The sequence below is a fragment of the Acipenser ruthenus genome, chromosome 1 (assembly GCF_902713425.1).
Source record: "Acipenser ruthenus chromosome 1, fAciRut3.2 maternal haplotype, whole genome shotgun sequence".
In the NCBI taxonomy this organism is placed as follows: Eukaryota; Metazoa; Chordata; class Actinopteri; order Acipenseriformes; family Acipenseridae; genus Acipenser; species Acipenser ruthenus.
In genome coordinates, this window is record NC_081189.1 from 114,695,712 (window position 1) to 114,721,545 (window position 25,834).

A 25,834-nucleotide genomic window follows, 5' to 3' on the forward strand; every position below is an offset into this window, starting at 1 on the left:
TTATTATTATTATTATTAGTGCCTATAACAATAAATACAGTAACCCAAAAAGCACAAAGAACAGCTAATGTAACCGTGTAAAATGCATTCATTTAATTTTAAAATCTGGAATTTGACACCCAATCCTGCTCCGTGCAGAGCCCACGCCCACTCCAGCTTATCTTTCTTTCGGCAATGACTATACTGGCGATCGCTGTCCATCCAGATTTGAACCTCAAGCAACTGGGGCTGTGCAGTAGGCATCACCTTTTTACATACAACGGTACTACTAATTCACCAACTACATCGCCTGCTGCTGCTACTACAGCTGAGATACTACATACTTCATGAATTCTGAAGACAAGTTTAGCCTCTAGTGACATTGTATAGTACTTTCCATATGCACCTCTATAACCCCCCCCCCCCCCCCCAAGTACAGCACATACTGTAGTTATTAATCATTTACTGCAGCACTACTTTGAATACAATCTGTTACTTTCATTTTGAAGCCGGATGATAAAACCATGTTCAATTTAACTGCTGTCTGTTAAATATAGATTAATAATCTCAAAGTATTCGTTTATGTAGCACATTTCATACCACAGTATCTCTAAGTGCTGCTAAAACAGAAAGAAATATGTTAAAAAAAATAAAGTAGTTAAAAATACAAGATAACAATAAATAATTATAATAACAATAATATCAATAAATAAGAATAAGTTTAAAAAAAAAATAAGATAACAGGAAATTAATGAGAATGATAAATAAAACACAAAATTACAAAAATATACTAATAAAATAGATAAAAACAATTATATGTGTAAGTCAGGTTAAAACGACAAAACTATAAAAGTAGCTAAGACTTTAATCTTGGCTTTAAAATACTGAGCAGCCAGCATCTCTAATAGAAAAGGGCATCAAGTTCCACAATCTGGGGGCTTTATAACTAAATGCACTTACTCCTCTCCTTTTCAATTTTACCTTTGAGAGGCACAAAAGGCCAGTGTTTGACCTCAAAATGTGTGGAGGTTTATATGGGTACACAATCTCTCTTAGGTATAACGGTGCCAGGCATTTAGTGCTTTATCTGTAAATAGTAAGATTTTAAAATAAGTTCTAACATGCACTAGATGCCAGTTCCAGTATATGAGACAGTTTCTTTGTTCTCGTGAGAGCCCTGGCAGCTGCAATCTGAACAAGCTGCAAACGCAGTAAGGCATGATGCGATAGGCCAGCAAATAAAGCATTGCAATAGTCAAGTCGAGATTAAACAAAAACAGGAATTAACTTCTCAGCATCAGACAAGGAAACAAAAGACCTCATTTTAGGTAATGTTTCGTAGATTATAAAAATACACTTCAGTAATTTTTCAAATACAAGCCTCAAAACTCAAAATCAGAATCCAATGTAAACCCCAAATTTCTCACTTCAGATTTTATATTACAGATCAGGTTGCCCAACTATTTTTAAGGAATTTGCAAGCTCTAGTTGCTGAGAACCTAACAGCAAAACTTCTGTCTTATCCAAATTCAATTGCAAGAAATTTTGAGGCATCCAGCTTTTGGTATTAGTAAGACACTAGTGAGGCTGAAATAGCTGTGGTGTCATCAGGTTTTACATAAATATAAAGGTTGTGTCCTCAGTATAACATTGAACATGTACATATAAAGATATATAGAGATTATATATATATATAGGGACGTTTCGGACTACAAGTCCTTCATCCATATTCAGCCGATTATATATATATAATTTATTGAACAGATTTCTTTCTGCATCATCACTGTAAATGTCTTGCTTTTTTTTTTCTTTCAAAAGTTTAATTTCTCCATTTTGGAAACATTATAGCTACAGTATTGTAAAATGGAGATGTTATCAGTGTATTTCTGGCTCCAGGATATTCTATTGTTATTTTAGTGAGCACTGGGAAATGCCAAATCCTGTAATTTTTGGGTGCAATACTTAAGTTCAGATTTTAAAAAACAAAATAATTCTCGTAACCTTCCTCCTGATGACGGTTTTCTCGTTGTCTGTGTAAATAAATAAATAAATAAAAATATGGTGGACAGAAACAGGACAAGGTTTTCTGTTGCGCAAAATCACATCAGTACAAAACAGCACGTTGCATTACTCTGTTGGACCTGTGATGATGAAGGTTTCCAATAAAAGGCATTCAGTGCACACTTTGACTGGATACTGTGACGCTTGGGGCTGTTGTCCAGGTATTACCAGTCCAAACACAAAAGCAGGATGCTGCAGATCCTTTCTCTTGAAAGATACAGGGCTAGGACAGCTGTTTATCTCAACAGTTCTAGCTGTGCACAGCACCGCAAAAGACAACAGATTAGCCTTTACTGTGGAAGCGGTGTGTGGAGGGGAAATTAAAACACTACAGAATGCATCATTGTGTAAAAGTACCTTACATGCTGTAACAAGAATTGACAACCTACAAACCTCCCCACAGTTACAAATTTCAACATCTCTGTAACACAGCCCACAGAAGACAGCCTCTCACGTCACAGAACCAACGGTTGCTACTACTGTATGCTAAAGAGCCAGGTTCTGCAACAGACATGGTTATACTATACAGGAGAAACTCCCTCACAGTTAACAGAGTAAATCAAAGCAAGCATTCTTCATGTTGGTAAAATAAACAGTTTAACTGGGTACAAGTGGTGTATCAGATGTACCCAGTAGCCTTTGACTTTAGTACTTTTGGAGTCAAATGTGGAAATAATAATTTTATTTACCCCTCTTATATATTTAAGAACCTTGCATTTCTGACAAGCTGCGTTTACTGTACAGCTATTGCCAAATGTTTTGCATCACCTAGAATTTTAAGATTGAGAGACAATTAAAAAAAAAAGAAAAGAAAAAAACTATAGAACATAATTTAGATCTTTTATTTAACTTTCTTTAAATCAAAGAAACTGCAAAATGATATTGCAAGAGTCTACCGGAAGCCATAATAGTAGTATAGTATTTCATGGTTAGATTTCTAAGCGTCACATTTTTCAATTTTTGGCAGTTTTTCGTGAAATATTGGAAAACTACAAAGCAGTATTTAACTCAATATGTTAACACAACATTATTCAGCAGGTTTCATTCGACTTTATGAAGCAAAATTAGTTAATTATATAGGATGATGCAAAACCTTTGGCCATAGCTATACTGTACAATCTGGCTAGTGATAAATAAGCAGCTGAAGGCATAACTGGGTTAAGGATGACTACACATGCCACATGCTTTCTTAGGCTTGACTCACAGTCTTTCCCTACTGTAGATATAAAACTGAACACAGGGACTATGTGGGGGAGGGGAGTTTGCTTGGCAAAACTTGTACAGGCCGTCAACTGTAATATAAGTAACAACCACTAAGTAAAAGAAAGATGTTTCTTAATGCATAGAGAATACAGCAACAAACCAATGCACTGACAGGAGTAACTAATATAAAACCAACAAGTGCAGACCAGAGTAAGTAAACCCTGTTATACCACAATTTACAGCGCAAGCAGAGCCAGAGTATCGCACAACAATCAGGCTCAAAACCAGCACCATCGTCTCTTTGCTGTTCTCGTATTTTATAACATTGCACAGATTTAAACCAGGTTAAGAAAAGCAGCTCAATAGCTAAGGCAGCCAGGATATCATTTTGATTTACTCACTAAAATAAAAAAATTAAAAAATAAATAAATAAATAAATAAATGAATGAATGAATAAAGAATAAAAATCATAAAAATAAAAGAAAATCATTATAAAAAATAAATAAATGCAGACCTTCATTTGTACAGTTGATATATGAGAGAGAGAGAGAGAGAGAGAGAGAGAGAGAGAGAGAGAGAGAGAGAGAGAGAGGAGAGTGCTTTTGGGGGGAGGGGAAGCACGAACATTATGTACAAAAAAATCTGTGCATACAGTACGCTAGATCCCACAGCCCCATGCAGAATTAAAAGTGAAAATGTTTACCTAAAGGCATGCCTTTGTTCAGCAAATTAGAGCTCCCCATTTAGTTGTTTGGCTTGTCCCCCTTTAAAAATGCCACACTTCAGCAAGGAATGCAAAAAAAAAAAAAAAAAAAAAAAAGATCCTTGGCATATGGCGGCCACTTCAATTTTTTTTACAAACCCCTAAGTAACACATACGTGCTCACTCCGAGCTACACACTCTGTATCACACACACACGCGCGCACACACACCCCCACACAGAAACCAAGTGCGGCTGCCTGTGAAAGGGAGAGAGGGAGAGAGGGAGAGAGGGAGGGGGGGAGGAGGAGAAGCTTTATAGAGGTGGAGCTTAGCCAACTCAAAATTGATTCTGGCAGAAGGCTCTGTGAAAAGGGAAAAGAAATTGCACAAAATAGCCTGATTGAAAAAAATAAATAAATGCAAACAGATGGCAGTGAGCCATAATTAAAAATATATAAATAAATAAAATAAATAAACACGGTATTTGCATAAACTGGTAACAGAATTCTTTGTCAATGTAAAAGCAAGTTACCACTTGAGATGTAAAAATCTCATTAAGCCAGTTGTCTGGAGACAGAGACAGGGAACTTTACGATAATCATTTATCAAAGCACACAAACACTGCAGTGTCTCATTTACAGTACTCCACACAGCCAAGGTTGTGGTTCAGTCTTGTCAGATTCACTTTGAGATCGCCACCACACCCCACCGACTCCTAAAGTAGCAGTAGAGGCCTGCTGACCATTTGGGAAAGTCTGAACTACAGTAACCAAGCAGGGATTCAAGGGAATAGAAAACCGAGGGTCGGAGCACAAGGTCAGGGTCAGACAGACTGTACATATTGGAAACCCCTGCCGAGGGACGACTCACAGGATTATCCTTTGGATATCCGAAATTGAGCATGCAACAAAACAGGTAGCATTTTCTATTTGACATTGTATTTACACAGTATCTACAGACTACATCTTAACTTGGTTTGACACCTTTTTCAGTTGTGAGCAACCAAAAGGGTTTAAGAATTAGTCATAAACATGGTTGTTTTTATCTTTTAAAATAATCGCACTTAATAAAAAAATAAACCACACACTAGTTACAGTAAATATAATGCTGGGGACAGAACAGGAACTGCTTCAAAAAACGTGGTGCCATACTGTATCTCAATCATGCAACTGTCACTAACATGTCTACATAAACAAATGACACCTATAGAATTGTATATTGCACTCCAGAGGAAGACTTCTAAACAATCACAGGGCTTAAAGGGAATGAGCTATGAAGATAGGCTAATAACTGAATGTATTTAATCTAGAACAAAGAAGTATTAGGGGGGACTTCGTTGAACCTTAAAAGGAGCTGTAAAAGTGAACCCTAACCAATATTTTAAGCGCAGCACCAGAAAATTTTGTGTCGCCAAAATAGAACCTGTTTCTATTTTTTTTTTTTGTTGCGCGACTGGAATGAAACTGACCAATCAGAAGCAAGGTTAACACCCTTGACACATGTCAAACACACACCTGAAAACAAGTCATGCCTCAAAACAAGTTAATCATGGGATGACGAAAAGTGAATTTATGAGGTGCAGCAGCATCCATTATTACATGATTGCAAATGGAACGACTACAAAGACATCCAGAAGAAAGACAATGTGGCTTGCAGGTGGTGATTATTCTATATGTTGTAAAACAAACCCAGCAACATCCCAACATTACCAAGCTCACACATAGTTTTGAAGATTATGGCCATATTTATAAAGCATTTTCTGTCAAGTTCACAGGACTGTTTTAAAAGGAAAAGCTAAATTACAGTAAATAATAATACGAGGTAAGTGGTGACCTGCCATAACACAGATTATAACAACAACAAAACAATAATAATAATAATAATAATAATAATAATAATAATAATAATAATAATAATAATAATAATAATAATAATGTTGCACTTTAAAATACTTGTTAATAAACATGGATCAAAGAAGGAATTTGTAAAGAAACACAACTGAGACTGCTGTAAGTTGTATTTATAAAATGTAGATGTAATGGGCTTCAAATCAGACTAATACAACTACTACTGGTACCACAAAAATACTACGACTACATCTGTACAATTACTACTACTAATAATAATAACAACAATACTGCTGTTGGATATATAGGGATGTTCAGTAACTCTGATCTATAGATTTTAGTCCAACCTTTATTTTACTACGGAGTTGCCGAAGGTCAGGGTGGTAACCTTTTATCAAAACAAGCCCTATTTTGTAATGGGACAGCCCATCTCTAGTATGACCAATACGAATGCACGGGCAGGGTCATGTATTTATTTCCAGTCTTTTCGATCGTTTCCAAGTCGTGTTTGGTGTGGATTGAGTCGGCGACTTCGCTCGCCTCACTAGCGTCACTCTGTCCAGTGTGGATGCAGCCTTAGTGCAACTATCATAGTTTCCCTTTATTCTACTTACACTTTAACAACATTAGGTACCAATAGCAATTTAATCTGTTTGTACTTTTTAACACGTTATCCCAAAGCAAATTAATCTTAAATTATTACTGAAGCTAGCACCATTCCATTTAAAACTGCCCGTTCAAAGAGCTTTGTACTGTTCACCTACAAGCTAATCTTCAACATGAACAGATCCTCAATTCATGCATGAATAGAAGGTCCATGGCAATCTCAATTTGAGCAAGAGATTCACTTCTTGGGCTCTTAATTAAAAACATTTGGCTTTGACTTACACTGTATTCTGATTATTGTAGAGCAAACATTTAAAAATAGTCGCCAGAGCAAGCCACGCTCTCTCAGCACTACCCTCAAAGGAGCAGTCTATTTGGTTTCCTGAACACAGGTGTGAAGAAGACTTCTGAAATCACACTCGCTGTGTGTTTGATTAACACACAGGCTGCCAGGCTGGCTAAGTACTGCCTACAGCAAAAATAAAGAGCAGCCCGTTTCTACTTTAACAAACAAATAAATAAACAAGACAATCTGCAGGAGAGTTATTCTAGATTTAAAAACACATCGCTTCTATGTTTGACCCCACAGCTTAGGACAGACAGGATAAGCCTCTGTCACACCACTGTACAGTAGTTTCTATTTATTTGTTTGATCAAGTACAGTATTTATATATATATATATATATATATATATATATATATATATATATATATATATATATATATATATATATACCAACACAACAGTAAACCACAGGCAGGGTTCTCCACGGGAGTATGTACAGTCGTATTGGCAGAACATTATAGCCGGGAGCACTTTTAACGGAAAAATAAACTTGCCTTTTACCTTTAAAATATAATACGACAACGAATTTCAATAATGTGTTGTTTTTCGTTGAATATATCTGGTTGCGCTTTTTTGTGTCCTACATTTTCTTTTTCATGACTGTTTTTTTTATTCTGGTAAATTACGGTTCATATTTAGGCACTCTACGATTTGACTGGGGAAAGAGAACGGTGGTTTATTGGAGTTACCAAAAAAAAACAAAAAAAAAAAAAAAAAAACGGTAACCTTTAAATTTCGTTTTTAGCTTAATTATTGAGCTTATTTAAATTGTTTTCTTTATGTTAAGTTTTCAAGTCATTTTGTTAATGCCTATTTTTGTTTTTCGATAGTCTACATTTTTTGAATGCAACTGTTCATTTTAATCATTTTTTTTAAACACAACAGTACTCACACACATTTATTAATCATCATAACTGTTACATGAAACCGCAGTGTAATAATCCCACACCTCTGCCCTTAAGCATTTGTATGTCAGCTGACAACAGCTGATATCCCATCACGACTTTTTTCTTAAAGGCATACAGCCTCTATAAATGAACCCCTAATATCTCTCAAGCACCTGGGTACATATTGTTACGATATCACAACAAAAGGCATACGCTTTTTTTTGTTTTGTTTTTTGGTGCATATGTATAGCTGTTATGTACTACATATCACCTTACAGTACAATAATACGACAAAAAATGGACTGAATGATAATACCCGAAAATAATCGTAATATTTTTTTAATAAAGTAGCCGGCGCAAATATGGTATTAGGTGGTGGATTGCGCCGATCACCGGCTTATTTTGACCTCCTGCATTCATTGTCACTATTTTTGCTTGAAAATAATTGTTTATTTTTTAAAAGTCATTTTTAACGTTTTAGCCCCTCAAAGTGCTTAACACAGAAAACCCGCCCCTTCAACTCTCTGATTGGTTAAATGTTGTGTCAAGACGTAACACAGCCGTCATGTGGTTCTAAGATTTTTTTTCAAACAGCAACGCGCAACTGATCTAACTAGTCTGCTAGACGCGCAATCCATCCTTATTGTTAAAGTCCCCGTAGCATCTGCAAGACGGGCGGATCGGGTTTTTTTCAGCCAGGCGGACCGCCCGGCTGAAAAGGACTGAGGAGAACCCTGACTGGAGAGCATTGGTTGTGTAAAAGGCCACTGCCATCAAGGGCACTGTTTTTGCACCACCTTTTCTTTAAGGTGGTAAGAACAAAGGACAGGAAATGGATATCCTGGTGTATACAGCAGGTGCGGGCTTTTTACTATGGAGGTACATTATCTGCTGATTCCAGGCCTCTGTGAATGTTTCTCAGCCCTCATCAGCATGACACCACAATCCACTTACTGTGTTGGGCAGTACTGGACCTACATTAATGCTGGCTCACAAGGCAGTTTGCAAGTGCACTCAGTTCCTTTCGTCAGACCCTCTAGGGACCCATTATGAACACAGACTTAATCTGCCCTTTAAAAAACATAATCAATAACATCATTAACTTATAAAAGGCTGCCTGGTGTATTAGCAGAATACAAAATGGTTCTTTGATTGATTGATTGATTGATTGATTGATTGATTAGAGCCCCTGCTGTGAACAAGGGGTGAAGTAATCATTAGCTCAGGCACTTCATTACCCTGAGGCAAAGCTGAGGGCGGTAAACGCTGCAGAACCTAATCAAGTTAACGCATATTCTGAACTGCGTTTCTTAAGTCTGGAGAGTTTGATGTCAGGATGTTGAGTAGTGGTGTAGTCCTAAATCTATAACTTGTATACTGAACTTCTAGTACCACATACATTTCTACAAGTATTTCCATAAAGTGCATTACACCACTGCTACCTATAGAAAACAGTAGCGGAAGAATGTTCCAGCACGTTCCAGCTCGACTACACCGCTGGTTTAGAGTCAGATGCTTGGGAAGAAACCAGGTCCTCTATGTAGCAAAGTACAATACAAAAAATGTCCATGAACACTATCAGATATTGTATGTACAACATTGTCTATAATATATAAAAGTCTACTTATACTAATAATAAACACATCAATAAAAAGGTAACATTTGATTTTTTTATATAACAGAAACACATGTAGAATTTGTTTTTCCTTTTTTTTATCCATATCTGCCTGCACTTTTCATTCTTGAGGAAAAAAAATAAACAAAGTTGTGCCACAGTCCCCCTTTCACTAACTTAAAATAAATCAAGGGTGTGTACAGCATTTGAAACAGAGTTTAAAAAGGGGCTTGTTATATAACATTTCCTGTTGATTTATTGCAACAAGAACCATTTGCTCTAAACCACAAAGTTCCTTTTCAACCGCTGCTACAAAACAAGGCTCCACCTTAGTGGTAATGCTGCTTTGTAATCACATACACTAAAACACCACGAGGGGGCCAGCAGGAGCTGGTTGCTTTATAAAGCTGACAAAAAAAATTAAATAGTGTGTATGTCATTATAGCTTCTGCAAAGCAATGCAGAAAGCTATTATTGATCGATAAAGACAGTGCACACAGGACAATTGTAGAATAAATGTGCAATCCCCACACTTCACTGAGACTTACAGTAACACCCAATAACAATAAGCTATATGGCTTTGATGTGCTACTTATCTCCAGGTAAAAAAAAGCAAAAGTGTACTTAACCCAGTGTTTAGAAGACTGGTACAGTATACTGTGGAGAAGTAAGGAATACTGTACGGTATCGAATTCGATCTGAACTCTCACATGCGCTCATTTTTCAGCTTCAACGCCACTGATATAATACACAGTTAACCACGGTGAACTCCACACCCCACGGGGATGCCATTTAGCGTCGTCTTATCCAAGGTGTTGAGTTAACCACGGTGAACTCCACACCCCACGGGGATGCCATTTAGAGTCGTCTTATCCAAGGTGTTGAGTTAACCACGGTGAACTCCACACCCCACGGGGATGCCATTTAGCGTCGTCTTATCCAAGGTGTTGAGTTAACCACGGTGAACTCCACACCCCACGGGGATGCCATTTAGAGTCGTCTTATCCAAGGTGTTGAGTTAACCACGGTGAACTCCACACCCCACGGGGATGCCATTTAGCGTCGTCTTATCCAAGGTGTTGAGTTAACCACAGTGAACTCCACACCCCACGGGGATGCCATGCCACATTTATAGTATTACAGTATTTACAAGTTTATTTTTAGTTAAATGTTCTTATGAAAACGGTTTAAAGAACTGGAGTGAATGAATCAGTTACAGGACAGTACTGTACAAACTCAGTGTAATGTCCTTACACTTTAGTAAACATGTAATGAAGATTCAGATGCACAGGTGGGTCTCAATTCACATGAACTTCCATGTTTATTAGTTAACATTAATGATGTTTATTACTATTCTCCTGCAGTAATCTACCACTCTGCTGCTGCTATTCTGGCGGTGTCTATCCACACACTGTCTAATCCTCCCGGTTCTTGACCTTACTTCCTTTGTGCTAATATTGGTTATGCTGCATTACTTAAAGGGGCAGCAGTACATTTCTGGACACTACACTCGGTACAACTCGTATAGTTCAATTGAAATAGGAATTCATAAAATAACTACAGCATTATTTTTACGAAAACAATCCAACCACAAACTGTGCACAAACTGACTATACTTTTAGATATTGGTTTGTACTGTCTAATTAGACAACTTAAATAGCAAAAGTTAACAAATGTACATTACACAGAATTAACTCGGTGAACAAAAACAATAACAACTTAGTTTCACATAGAGAATCAAGCATTGTCGATTGTTTCGCATGCAGAAACACGTGCTTTGAAAGTTCTGCTGACAAGCTTGTTATCCCGAATAACCTGAGCTTTAAAGTCAATTGAACAAGAACTCATTTTTTGCTTCTGACTCATTGCGCAGTGCACTGATACTGTAACCAGCTGCACTTGGTAGTTGTGAAGGAGTGAATGTATCCGTTTCCATTCAGAGTTGAGTCATGTGAAACGACAGTGTCGAGGTATCCACTAGTCTTTATTATAGGTTTTATCCCATTGGTATTGTTAATACGTGTCGAGTTACGAGTAAAGCATGGTGTCGAATTAAAAAATGAAGAGGCAGGATGCATATATTTTAGATTGAGAATTCAGGACCAAGACTGTCTGTCGAATTAAGCGAAGGTGTCGAGTTATCCACCAGTCGAGTTAACCAAGGGTGACTGTATATATATTACAGTAAGTCTGAATCTGGTCAATCTTAACTTTTACTGGAAACTGTCAACATTTACCAAGGTGGTAAATGTATTGAACTATGAAGAAATAAACTGCTTTTCAGACATTTACCGGTTAATCTTATGATTTACAGAAGCTTATCGGTAAATGTCTGGAATTAAGAAGAAATATATTACTTTTCGGACATTTACACTGCTTTACATGGTAAATGTTGACCTTTACCAATAAATCTTAAGATTTGCCAGTATTCTGACTTTTACCGTCACCAGATAGACATAGATAGATAGATAGATAGATAGATAGATAGATAGATAGATAGATAGATAGATAGATAGATATTTAAGCGATAGACCCCATCGATGCGGGCTCTATCGTGTGGTAGATGACCACGACTGGAGTTATGCATCCCGAGTCGTAGGCGAGGGCCCTAACGAAAGTCAAGGTCATCTACCACACGGTAGAGCCCGCGTCGAGAGGGCTCTATCGCTATTAGAAAACGATTTATTTCTTTATTTCTCTTTTAAAAAAAACCTGTATTTACCTTGAACTTCTGATATTTTGCTGGGTAACCTTGCGCTGAGGAAAATAGTCCCTAACATAATTAGAATAGAAAAACGACACACACATAGAGAAAACATTTTCTATTATTATTGTGACATTGCCAGATAAATGAACTGTAGGATTGTTTAATAGTCTGTGTAGTATAGAGTCAGACTCTAAACTTCAACTTCAAGCTGGCAGGGAGTGGATTGGCTGGTGCGTAAAGAACTGAAATAGGGTTGGCAGTTTGACTGGCTGGCTTTGAGGAAGGGTGTTGTTTGGATCCAGCTGATGACAGAATTGTGGACCAATCGTGTCTTTCCTGTTGATTTGCTGTCCAGTAGCTGTGAATTGAGTCTTCATTACGGTGTCCTGTTACAGACATGATTTTCCTTGTCTCTAGACCAGCGTCAGAAAGTATCAATGTTTATGTAGCCTTTTATGTTATAAGATTAGTTGTAGATTAGAATGTTAAGGGAAAAATCCTGTACTTATGCACTGATTGATTTAAAATGTAATTCACAGTTAAGCACTTCAACGTTCCAGTGGGCATCTATGCAAAATAGAAGCTGATTGGCTGTTTGCGCTCAATTGTTTTCTATATATATATATATACACAAAAAAAAATCTAAATGACATAAGCCATGTTCTAAAGGAGGAGGCTGTGTGGTCCAGTGGTTAAAGAAAAGGGCTTGTAACGAGGAGGTCCCTGGTTCAAATCCCACCTCAGCCACTGACTCATTGTGTGACCCTGAGCAAGTCACTTAACCTCCTTGTGCTCCGTCTTTCGGGTGAGACGTAATTGTAAGTGACTCTGCAGCTGATGCATAGTTCACACACCCTAGTCTCCGTAAGTCGCCTTGGATAAAGGCGTCTGCTAAATAAACAAATAATAATAATAATAGTAAATGATGACCCACTGCTAAGCAGATTCAGTCTGACCCAAGAAAAGTAATTATCTGAATTTAGCTGTTTAATTTAGGTCTATAAACCTTATATGATTGCCTGTGTTTTTTCTTGTAGTACCTCTAGTTATTTAAACTGATTACCAGGGATGCCATACTGTACACAGTACAGCAGGTCCTATTCAAAAAGGCTAAACAAGCACCCAGACTGTTAGTTATATTGGCAGAACCATAAAAGGTCACATTCAAATTTAAATACATTTTGAATCCCAGCAAGGGAGGCGAATAAAACATGGGCTGCAAACTCAGGCTTGGTACAGTAATTAAATCTTATATTATAAAGCTGTGTGGATGAAAATGACACTTTCCACAATACAGCTAAATTACAAGCTGTAGCTAGTTGTATACAAATTAAAAGGGCTTTACATGGTTGCTTATTAAAAGGAAAAGAGAAATAATTTGCATTTTATAATCTAGTGGTATTACTCATTTTTTCCACCCACTAACTATTTGAATTATTACTTGAACTTAACTGAAACCCTGCAATTATTATTTTACTACAGCACATTATATGACACAGGCACAGTTTGTTGTCCCATTCAACCCGTTTCATTTTGACTTGTAGGTTACATATTTATAATGGGCTATACTGCAGTGCAACTAGCAAAGTCAAAAGCAGCAGCTTGTAGTCCACATTGCATTCTGACAGCATCACCTCCTGTTTCTTTTATATTTTTGTTGGTTTGTTATTTTACTTATTATAAAGAAGATGTCACTGTCCCTGTCGGGAATCTGTGTGGTGCCTGTGGCAGACGCATATTACGTAGCTGTACAGAAAACGAAATTAAACCAAATGAATATACCAAGCTGTGCTATAATTATAATAAACACTCCCTCCAGCACCACTGAGTGCCATTATAATTACACTGACATGCTGAAGTGGTAAAAATGCAATGGGGGCTCCAATAACGTATTTGAGATTTGTATTAATTACGCTACAGTATGTAAAGCAAGCCGATTCATTCTGTGCTCTGTCTACAATGCATTGCCCATGCGCCTGTTGATTGTTCTCTACATTACACATTTTACATTTTCTAATTACTACATTTATCTTCAGTCTATTTACTCTTTTTCTTAGAGGATGAGAATACTCCACTGCCGTCTTCTTGGAACTCACAGCCAATGAGATGTGACGGTTTGTTGTTCTTTCTCGTTTAACAAACAAATATGCAGATGGAGGATTTATTTTTCTTTTAAGTCACACGTCTTTAAAAAAAAAAAAGTTTTTTAAAGAATGGTTTGTTTTGCATTTTCTTGGGTTCTGGTCTTTAATAAAAATATATTGTGGGGGTATAACTCAGAGAGAGAGAGAGAGAGAGAGAGAGAGAGAGAGAGAGAGAGAGAGAGAGGAGGGAGAGAGAGAGAGAGAGAGAGAGAGAGAGAGAGATTACATACCCCAATGGAAATGTATAATTTCTACAAATTTTTCAAAAACAAATTATTATAGGAAAAATCTTTTGTAGCAAAAGTTTTGCTTTTGTGGATGAGGAAAAAGTTACAAGAAATAGATGTCCAAAAATGCTAATTCAAAAGTATTCATACCCTGACAAGGAAAATGAAATTAATAGCTAGCTGAGGCACCTTTAGCAATAATAACCTCTTTTAAATGATTAGGATATTTGTCAATGAGCTTTTGGCATGATTCTTTAGTGATTTTTGACCATTCTTCAATACAAAATTGTTCCAGTTCATTCAAATTCTGAGGACTTCTCTTGTGCACAGCCTTCAACTCATACCAAAGATTCTCAATCGGATTTAGATCGGGACTTTGACTAGGTCATTCCAGAACCTTGATTTTATTGTTCTTATGCTGCTGAGTGTCTCTCTTAGCAGCAGCCTGCCTCCTCTATGACAAGACACTCAACAGCCAGCACTGGAACAAATAAAAGGCAGCTATTTTCATTCCTTGTGCTCTTTCGCTAAAAGCTTAAAAGGCCTGTTATATTTGTTGTTCACTAAACATAAAACACATTGGAGAGAAGCATATACCTAATCACTGCCACTTCACACAGAAGGACATTTCATTATGAAGTCCTGTGTTGCACATAGTCCTACTTCAGGTTTAATTTACTTTTCAGCAGCATCTGTAAAAAAATTTGTACCCTGCCTATTGACAATACCCAAGCACTTTTAATATCCTGTAATCTAAACAAACCCTGCACAATGATTACCTAGAACTATTACACATTGCACTTCACCTGAATACAGAAACAATATTAAACTGACACTATGCACAGTTAAATTGCAAATGTAAATGGCATCCATTTTAACCCCATGCTGCTGAAGTAAATTATTATTTCTTGTTAAACTGTCACATCTGAAACAGAATATTTATTTTTCGATAAGGTAGCAAGCAATAAAACAAAGATTCATTCATTTAGTATTTGGCAACCACCACACTGTACATGGGAAATACATGGGAAACATACAAGAGCTTCTTCAAAAGCACACAGCCATCAGGTTAGCCATTCTGAAATATCTGCTTATCTCGACAAACACATGCGTCACAGACTGAAGAAAAATACATTACAAATACAAATGATTTACCATGGGGAGGAAAAAAACAAGATGTCAGATTTGACCTATATTTTATACAGTTAGTGTACTACAGTACTAGTACTGTAGGTAAGATCAGATAACTTGTCTAGCACATTGCTTTAAATCTTAGATAACACAGCATTTCCAGTTACTGTATTCATCAGAAATAAATTCTAAAATGTTTAGAAGAGGCAGGATACTAAAAAAGTATAAATAGTGCAATCCCTTCCTGACCAACAACATTTTGGACTGTGGAACAGGATGCAGTTTAGGAATATGTTGGATGAGTCCAGCCAAAAGGAGAGTAGGAAATACATCAGCTTTTATTTCGTTCTATGAGTCTTCAGGGTTCTAACAAAATCAGAGGCCCAGTATAGTGAACTTGGAGGCAGTTAAAACTTAAATAGTTGCCCCTTTAAAACACAGACCCAGGACACAGGAATTGGATTTTAAGCGCGGTTGCGCTATTTTTAATCCACAAAACAAAAACCAAAATAAACACCTAGCTCTACTGAGCACTAACTAAACACGCAGGAACCTCAACTATACTGCAGGACGGCAAAGCCGTTTACCTGCTACACAAAACTCCAACAACACACAAAAAGGGTTTTACACACAACCTTTTCATTTGTACGCTTGAGCACACAGACAAGCAGGCTCTCCACACAGCAGCCTTGAGCCAACTGACTGCACTCTTTAAATACCCTGCACCTGGTTCTAATTTAACAATAACTACCAGGTGCAGGGGATAATTAATAATAAAACAATTAACAAATCTAATTAAACAATAAAACAAAACAATAAACTAGTAACAAAAATGTGCCTGCGCATGTTTTATGCAGGGAGGATTTTAACCCCCTCCCTGCTGTGTTTATATATATCTATATATATCTATATCTATATATATATATACAGACGTGGTCAAATTTGTTGGTACCCCTCCACAAAAAACGAAGAATGCACAATTTTCTCTGAAATAACTTGAAACTGACAAAAGTAATTGGCATCCACCATTGTTTATTCCATATTTAATAGAAATCAGACTTTGCTTTTGATTTTTTATTCAACATAATATTGTAAATAATAAAACAAATGAAAATGGCATGGACAAAAATGATGGGACCCCTAACCTAATATTCTGTTGCACAACCTTTAGAGGCAATCACTGCAATCAAATGTTTTCTGTAGCTCTCAATGAGACTTCTGCACCTGTTAACAGGTAGTTTGGCTCACTCTTCCTGAGCAAACTGCTCCAGCTGTCTCAGGTTTGATGGGTGCCTTCTCCAGACTGCAAGTTTCAGCTCTTTCCATAGATGTTCGATAGGATTCAGATCAGGACTCATAGAAGGCCACTTCAGAATAGTCCAATGTTTTGTTCTTATCCATTCTTGGGTGCTTTTAGCTGTGTGTTTTGGGTCATTATCCTGTTGGAGGAGCCATGACCTGCGACTGAGACAGAGCTTTCTGACACTGGGCAGTACGTTTCGCTCCAGAATGCCTTGATAGTCTTGAGATTTCATTGTGCCCTGCACAGATTCAAGGCACCCTGTGCCAGGCGCAGCAAAGCAGCCCCAAAACATAACCAAGCCTCCTCCATGTTTCACTGTAGGTATGGTGTTCTTTTCTTTGAAAGCTTCATTTTTTCATCTGTGAACATAGAGCTGATGTAACTTGCCAAAAAGCTCCAGTTTTGACTCATCTGTCCAAAGGACATTCTCCCAGAAGGATTGTGGCTTGTCAATATGCATTTTAGCAAATTCCAGTCTGGCTTTTTTATGTTTTTCTTTCAAAAGTGGAGTCCTCCTGGGTCTTCTTCCATGGAGCCCACTTTCGCTCAAAAAGCGACGGATGGTGCGATCAGAAACTGACGTACCTTCACCTTGGAGTTCAGCTTGTATCTCTTTAGCAGTTATCCTTGGTTCTTTTTCTACCATTTGCACTACCCTTCTGTTCACTCTGGGGTCGATTTTCCTCTTGCGGCCGCGCCCAGGGAGGTTGGCTACAGTTCCATGGACCTTAAACTTCTTAATAATATTTGCAACTGTTGTCACAGGAACATCAAGCTGCTTGGAGATGGTCTTGTAGCCTTTACCTTTACCATGCTTGTCTAGTATTTTCTTTCTGATCTCCTCAGACAACTCTCTCCTTTGCTTTCTCTGGTCCATGTTCAGTGTGGTGCACACAATGATACCAAACAGCACAGTGACTACATTTCTCCATTTAAATAGGCTGAATGACTGATTACAAGATTGGAGACATGTGTGATACTAATTAAAGAAACTAATTAGTTTGAAATATCACTATAATCCAATTATTTATTATCTTTTCTAAGGGGTACCAACAAATGTGTCCAGGCCATTTTAGAATATCTTTGTAGAATAAGCAATAATTCATTTCTTTTCACAGCTTCTTTGCTTTATTCTATGACATACCAAAGGCATGCAAGTATACATGATAAAATAGCTTTTGATTTCATTACTTTTCAGGAGGAATGAAGCATTATTTCAATGAGCTGTAAGGGTACCAACAAATTTGAGCACGTCTGTATATATATATATATATATATATATATATATATATACACACACATACACAGAGAGAGAGAGAGAGAGAGAGAGAGAATTTTCTACAAACCTTCTGTTTTTATGTTAACACTCAGTGGCCCCTTATAACATTTTACCCAAGTATTTTTGCAGTTTTATCATGCTTTTCCTATGGTTATATTTTATTATACATTTACCGCAGTTCACCCTAGTTTGCCATGTCTTTTTAAAATGTCCTTTACCATGCCTCGCTGGTCTTTACAATGCTTACCTACAGTCTGCTTTACCATTCTTTCACTCTGTTTTATTACACTTTGCTATGCGTTCGCTATGGGACACTCCTATAAGGGACACTACGCTCTGCATGGTTATCTAACCTATTGCAGGATGTGGGAGCCCAGGCTCGCTGTGAAGGCTCCAGCTCTGGTCTCCTGCAGAGATGGTAACTTGTTCCCCTTCCCTCCCTATCAACTGATGTCTCTATCAGCAGGCAGCAGCCAATAATGGGAAACTCTGACAGCCCACACCATTCAACTGTGCCTGAACCATTTAAATTCACTGTGCTGTCATGTTTACTGTATGTTATTCAGGAATAACATTTCATGTTTTTTTTTGGTTTTTTTAAACATACAAGCATCTTTATTGTACTGATTAAAAAAATAACCAAGAAAAAAATATATATACATAGATTTTTATTTTTATTTTTTACTGTGAGAACAATAATAGATTATGAGCTGAATATTCACAGTACTATAATCCTCTGGTACAATGCTTTTATTTATTTACATTTTACATTCTACAAATTCAATCAGATAAGGGGTGCTACAGTTGCTAAATTTACAACATAGATCCAATCTCTGTTGACCACGGCAAACATTTCATAATCTTTTGAGAACTGAGCGCCGGTATTTACCTTACACAGTGCTTTTAACTGAACTTGTGAAGTAATTTATGATATTGTAGGATGTATCCCATAGGCAGTCACAATACTCTCATAATACACAACTAACTAACTAACTACAATAATAGTCACATATGACCCCTCTGCTTATAGTCCACTGTGGATAATTAAAATAGGAGCCCACACCCTAATGGGGATTAGGTTTAGGGATAGGGTTTGGGTTAGGGCTAAGGATAGGGCTAGGTTAAGGTTAGGTCATTTAAATTCTCTACGATGAAACCCAAGGCGATTCAGTCATATTTATGCCTTACACTTTTTTAATTTCAAACAAAAACACACAATCATCCATGGTACAAACTAAAAAGTAAACAAAAATTGAATACAAAATAAATAAATATAATAAAATAAAAAGAAATACAGATAAAATCTTGGTCATAGCTATGGACCTGAATGCTATTTATGGTGGTATTGTAATGAATGTTTTATGTAATGGGTAATTATTATTATTATTATTATTATTATTATTATTATTACTATTATTATTATTATTATTATTAAATAATAATAATAATAATAATAATAATAATAATAATAATATATTATTATTATTATTATTATTACCGTGTTTACTCGAATTCAAGTCGCACCCCTAAATACGGACACAAAAAAAGACCCTGAATGCAATCACATTTAAATGTGACCTGCATTTGTGTCTGAGACACAAATGGCAAAATCATAGACGAAGAAAAAAAAAATAGCAAATATATTAAATGATTACTTTTAACAGGTTTTTACAAAGGAGGATACGGACAACATGCCCCACGTTGACCTGTTCCTATCCAATTTTAAATAACTTTAGCATAACAGAGGCAGAAGTGTTAAAGGGACTAGGAGCTCTTAAAATAAACAAATCCCCTGGGCCAGATAACCAGGTAACTACAGACCAATAAGCCTGACTTATATTATATGTAAACTTGTGGAACCATAATAAGATCCAAAATGGAAAATTACCTATATGGTAACAGTATCCTGGTAGACAGTCAGTATGATTTTAGGAAAGGGAGATTGTGTCTAACTAACCTGCTTGATTTTTTATATATAGTAAGCAAACTTGTTAAATTTGCAGACGACACAAAAATAGGAGTAGTGGTAAACACTCTTGCAGCAGCAAAGGTCATTCAAAATGATCTAGACAGCATTCAGAAATGGGCAGACACATGGCAAATTACATTTAATAGAGAAAAGTGTAAGGTACTGCACGCAGGCAATAAAAATGTGCATTATAAATATCATATGGGAGATACTGAAATTGAAGAAGGGATCTATGAAAAAGACCTAGGAGTTTATGTTGACTCAGAAATGTCTTCATCTAGACACTTTGTGAAAAGTGTTGAATTTAAAATCAAGGGAAGGAAACTTTACAATGCATTAGTAAGACCTCATTTAGAATATTGTGTTCAGTTGTGGTCACCTCGTTACAAAAAGGATATTGCTGCTCTAGAAAGAGTGCAAAGAAGAGCAACCAGAATTATCCCGGGTTTAAAAGGCATGTCATATGCAGACAGGCTAAAATAATTGAATCTATTCAGTCTTGAACAAAGAAGACTACGCAGTGATCTGATTCAAGCATTCAAAATTCTAAACGGTAGAGACAATGTCGACCCAGGGGACTTTTTCAACCTGAAAAAAGAAACAAGGACCAGGGGTCACAAATGGAGATTAGATAGCATTCAGAACAGAAAATAGGAGGCACTTTTTTACACAGCGAATTGTGAGGGTCTGGAACCAACTCCCCAGTAATGTTGTTGAAGCTGACACCCTGGGATCCTTCAAGAAGCTGCTTGATGAGATTCTGGGATCAATAAGCTACTAACAACTAAACGAGCAAGATGGGCTCGTTTGTAAACTTTCTTATGTTCTTATGTTCTTAACTTGTAATGAAAAAAAACAATAATTAACGGTTAAATTACTTTTTAAATTCCTAGGTGCCAGCAGGGAACTCTGTATTACTGTACATTAAAGCATCAGAGTACGTCACCTACTATATTACAAATGCAAATGGCAAAAGAAAATATGTACAGAGTACAGTACAGTACTTTCAGTGTTGAATGACAGTCATTGCAGTTCATGGTAGCTGCGAAAGGGTAAATTACCTTCAACTTTATTTCAGTCTGCTTTATTGTCCTCGTTTGTTTAATTTGGCCAATGTGACACTGCAAAATTAGTGCAAGACAGAAATGTGTAGTTCATTTTAAGTTTGAGTTAGCACTTTGGAGTTTACACTAGAGAGGTTCCCGTAGTTAACCAGGCACAGACCATAATAACAGTGAGTAAGTTAGAGAATCAGAGGGCGATGGAGAATCCGCCATTAAGCAGTACATACCTTAGTGATTCTGTTTCTTGTGCTCCTCCAGATAGAGAAAGAAAGATAGAGAAAGAAATGATTGTTCATTCTGAAGCCGGACCCACACTGATCATTTCAACAAGTACTACACTGGTAATATTAAAGTATTACATAGCCTTTTGATTGCTTCTCCATCTTCTGACACATATTAGATGTCGCAGTTTCTCTTTTCTTCAGCAAACAAAATTACTTTTCTTTTAAAAGTTGCATTAAAAAATGTTCATGAAGTTTGCTGTGCAGCCATTTTAATATATCGGTACTGTACCGAGAGTAATACCTGTAGTGGGCAGTACTGTGTAAAGTTGGTCTTGTTCAAGCGCACCAGAATAATTGACATGTGCAAATATAAAATTGGCACCCTAACTAAAAACCTTGAATACAAGTCGCTCCCCCTACAATTGAAATTTTATTTTGGCCACAAAAGTACAACTTAAATTTGAGTAAATAGAATATTTTAATTTAGTAGTCGGCAATTGATTTTTACCCAATTTTTCTTCCAATTTGAAATAGCCAATTGTATTATTTTAGGCTCAGCTCACCGCTACCACCCCTGTGCTGACTCGGGAGCAACGAAGACGGACACACGCTGTCCTCCGTAACGTGTGCCGTCGGCCGACCGCTTCTTTTCACTCTGCAGGCCCGCCATGCAGCCACCTCAGAACTACAGTGTCGGAGGACAACGCAGCTCTGGACAGCTTACAGGCAAGCCCGGAGGCGCGCGACCAGCCTACAGGGGTCGCTGGTGCGTGGTGAGCAGAGTACACCCTGGCCACCCTATGCCCTCCCCACCCGGGCGACGCTCGGCCAATTGTGTGCCGCAACTTGGTCATCCATGGTCGGCTGTGGAATAGCCTGGACTCAAACCGGCGACCTCCAGGCTATAGGGCGCGTCCTGCACTCCACGAGGAGCGCCTTTACCGGTTGTGTCACTCAGGAGCCCCATAATTAGTAATTCAATTAGTTATTATCAGGGATCCTAGGAATCCGTTTGCTGTGGAATAACACAGAAAAACACAGATTTTCTACGTTTTTGGAGATATTTTTTAGTTTTACACTTGGGGAAGGGCAAAAAAAATGCAAGGCTTTTTTTGTTTGTTTGATAATAACTAAATCATTACACGTATAATATATAAACATTAACACAGCAACGTTGCTTTAAATTTACATAAACACACCTGTCTAATAAAACTGCTTCCGGTAGTAATGTTCAGTTTACTTCAGTATTTAGAGCTGTTCAAAGATGCCAAAAACATTAAACATCACCCCTAAAGATCGGGTCAACGAGTTTGGCAAGCACGTATTTCACGTAGATGGTAATGTACTGTTACACTCGTAGATAGACCATTGTAGAACACATGGCAAGCGCTGAACATAAATTGAATGCAAGGAAACGTAAACAAGATGAGGCCGAAACTGCAGGGCCATCGAAAACACTGAAACAGACCACTGTGTTTGGACCATTTCAGCGTCTTACAACAGCCAAAGAACAGCGTGAAACGGTTTCAGATTTTGTCAAAATGTGTGTAAAAGCAGACATTCCTCTGTACATAGTGGATCAACCGGCAGTTTAAGATTTTTTCAGCAAGCACATTAGGGAGGTGGTGCCATTCCAAAGTCAGACCAACTGTAGCTGGAATGAGGCAGCTCTGTTTTAACAACAGCCGTCCGGATGACGAAGACCGACTCGGAGTTGAACTAACATGAATATGAATAAATATATATATATATATATATATATATATATATATATATATACACACATACATTTATTTTTTTACAACAGGGAACTACTTGTAATATTTAAAATAATAAAACAAGTATGTTTGTTTTATTTATTGAGTAATGGCGTTGGTAAGCTTGTAACTTGCTTAGAATTTGAAAGTGTAACCATTTTTATTTATTTATTTAGCAGACGCATTTATCCAAAGCGACTTACACACGTTACACTGTAATACAAGGTTACAGTTCAAGAATAAAGTTATAAACTAAAATACAACATAAAGAGACACAAGTGTAACAAGAACAACAATAAACACTTCCTGTGTTAACTGTTACCCAATAGTACTGTCTGTGTGTCTTATAATGGGGGCAGGGAAAAGTTTTCTTTTTTTTTTTTATTTAGTAGTCGCCAATTGTTTTTATTATTTTCTCCCCAATTTGGAATGGCCAATTATTTTTAGACTCAGCTCACCGCTACCACCCTTGTGCTGACTCAGAAGGGTGAAGACGAACACACGCTGTCCTCCGAAGCGTGTGCCATCAGCCGACCGCTTCTTTTACACACTGCAGACTCACCGTGCAGCCACCTCAGAGCTACAACGTTGGAGGACAACGCAGCTCTGGGCACCTTACAGGCAAGCCTGCAGGCGCCTGGCCAGACCACAGGGGTCGCTGGTGCACGGTGAGCCGAGGACACCCTGGCCGACCTATAAAAACAATACAATTATTTTTAATTATACAGTAACAGGAATTTGTAGTAAAAATATAACAAAATGAGTATTGCCAGATTACATTAACAGATAAAAAAAATAAAACATGAAATATAAATAATAGAGTACTTTAACTACATTGTAAGATTATTATATAAAAAGCCGTAAGAGATGGCAATTCGGAAGGTAATTTGCCTGGACAAAGTCTCACATAACTTGCCCACACATTTGCCATGACCATCACTCCCAGCTGCAGTGCATGCTTTCCATTGGGGCCTTTCATTCTGAATCCGCCCATGGTGCAGTACAGTGTAACTTGTATCATATAGGGCATTAATAATATTAAAATTGTGACTTGCCTGCTGCCATGTACAGAGCACCCCTTTGAAAGGCATTATTTTCCATCTCAGTGCGATTTTCTGTTTGAAATATCTATAATAAATAATGGACATCATATTCAGTGACAAAGCACAACAAACATATTGACTTGGTACAGTACATACTTGGAGCAGGTTTATTCCTAAAACATGCTGGGGGGGAGGCAGTCAGTATTATAACCCTGTAAAAAGCACTACAAAAGCAACATTATATATATCCCCCCCCCCCCCCCCCCCCCCCCCCCCCCCCCCCCCAACCCCCAAGGCAGAAGACTGGGGCTTGAACATTTCAGTGAATATTTTTGACTGCCGTAATGAATTTAATACTTTTTGTTTTCCTTGTTTGCTTTAAGCTGGTGGGTAAACTCGATAACACACACAAACATTTCAGTTTTCAAAACACTGCATTTGGTAGTAACCGTTGGCGATAACGAAACAACTTGCAGTAGAACAGTGCTCCCTCGATACAGTCACGGTAATCTGATTCCAGTACCACTGGCATTCATGGCAGGGCGGAGGACAGAAATAGCTCTGTTTCTAACTACTGCACAGCTATTTCAAACCATCAACAAAAGCCTGCAATTGTGCTCTAGTCAAGTCTGTTCATAATAGTTTCAATATGAATAAATAGTGTGTGCTGCCAGCTGCTGTGTTTATTTAAAATATATCTTATGTATTCACAGCAGGTCCTTTTAGACAAGTTTGGGCTTAAACTGCCTTAAACTCCCAGGTTGTTTAGAGGATGGACGTTCGAGCCAATAATGCAATATCTGCAGATCACAAGGATGCCTCAGGATTTTTTTGTATGCTGAATACCATTTACTGTCAACCTTCTGGTAGATTTATTTGGGGGCAATACAATAGAAACAAAATGCACTACAATTTCAAATATCTTTTTTTTCTATTATTCTGTAGATTGCAAATTGATATAATTGCAAATTGGTCTACAGGAAATATTTCAAGTCTCTTTAAAACCCACCAGCAATGCATTCTTTACAGAGAGTGCTAAAAAAAAAAAACTGAATTTTACATTAAAAAAAAAACTTGCAGACTCATGTAGCTAAACAAATCAAAGTAGCCGGTCTGCATTGTTCACGGCAATATCTTAAACAACGTTCAATTCCGTGGATTTCATTTACTGTAGTACATTCCGCTAGTTTACTGTCTGTGCACTTCATCAGAATGCAAGCATAACCAACTCCCTGCCTGCCTTAAAACCAACTTGTCAATATGGCTGGCTTTAAGCAAATCAACACAATCTTCTACATAAAAAGAACAAATGTTGAGCATGTAAATCCTACCAGATTAAAATGTTTTATCGAAATGATCACTGTTAAATTAACTTTTCTAAAATTGAAGCTCCAAAATGCACTTTAATGAGCCCGAACGGTTTGGGGAGGGGGGGTAGGAATGTAGAAATGAGCTGTTAAGAATTATAAAACAAATAATAATAAAAAAAACCCCACACAAAACAGATTGTGATTTAAATTGCTGAGAAATGGGTTTCTGGCATTGTATTGGCAAGAGAATGTTCATAATGAGCACTGAGGCATAAATTAACATCAACAGAGGAGAATGTTTATTTATTAGATCTAATGCAGAGAATGATCAAAAATAACAGTTATGTTTTTTGTGGCTGTGGGCTAAAGAAATAACGACAACTCTAACAGTAAAATACTGTAGACCATACAGCAGAAACCACAGCAAAA

At 37.3% G+C, this 25,834-nt stretch overlaps 1 protein-coding gene across 8 annotated transcripts in view; it reads right to left on the reverse strand.

Annotated features, from left to right (window-relative positions):
- Positions 1-25,834, reverse strand: part of LOC117421205 (C-terminal-binding protein 1) — a 173,980-nt gene that overhangs the window by 41,275 nt on the left and 106,871 nt on the right. For 4 of the 8 annotated variants that reach the window (XM_059034328.1, XM_059034311.1, XM_034035300.3 and 1 more), the window contains exon 2: positions 24,108-24,180. The exons of 3 other annotated variants lie outside the window; for them this stretch is intronic. In XM_059034328.1, coding sequence (XP_058890311.1) covers positions 24,108-24,153 — 46 coding nt within the window. In that variant the 5' untranslated portion in view covers positions 24,154-24,180. Of the gene's footprint in view, positions 1-3,946; positions 4,165-24,107; positions 24,181-25,834 lie in introns of those variants that run through there. One more of the 8 variants, XM_034035303.3, reaches the window with a different exon arrangement.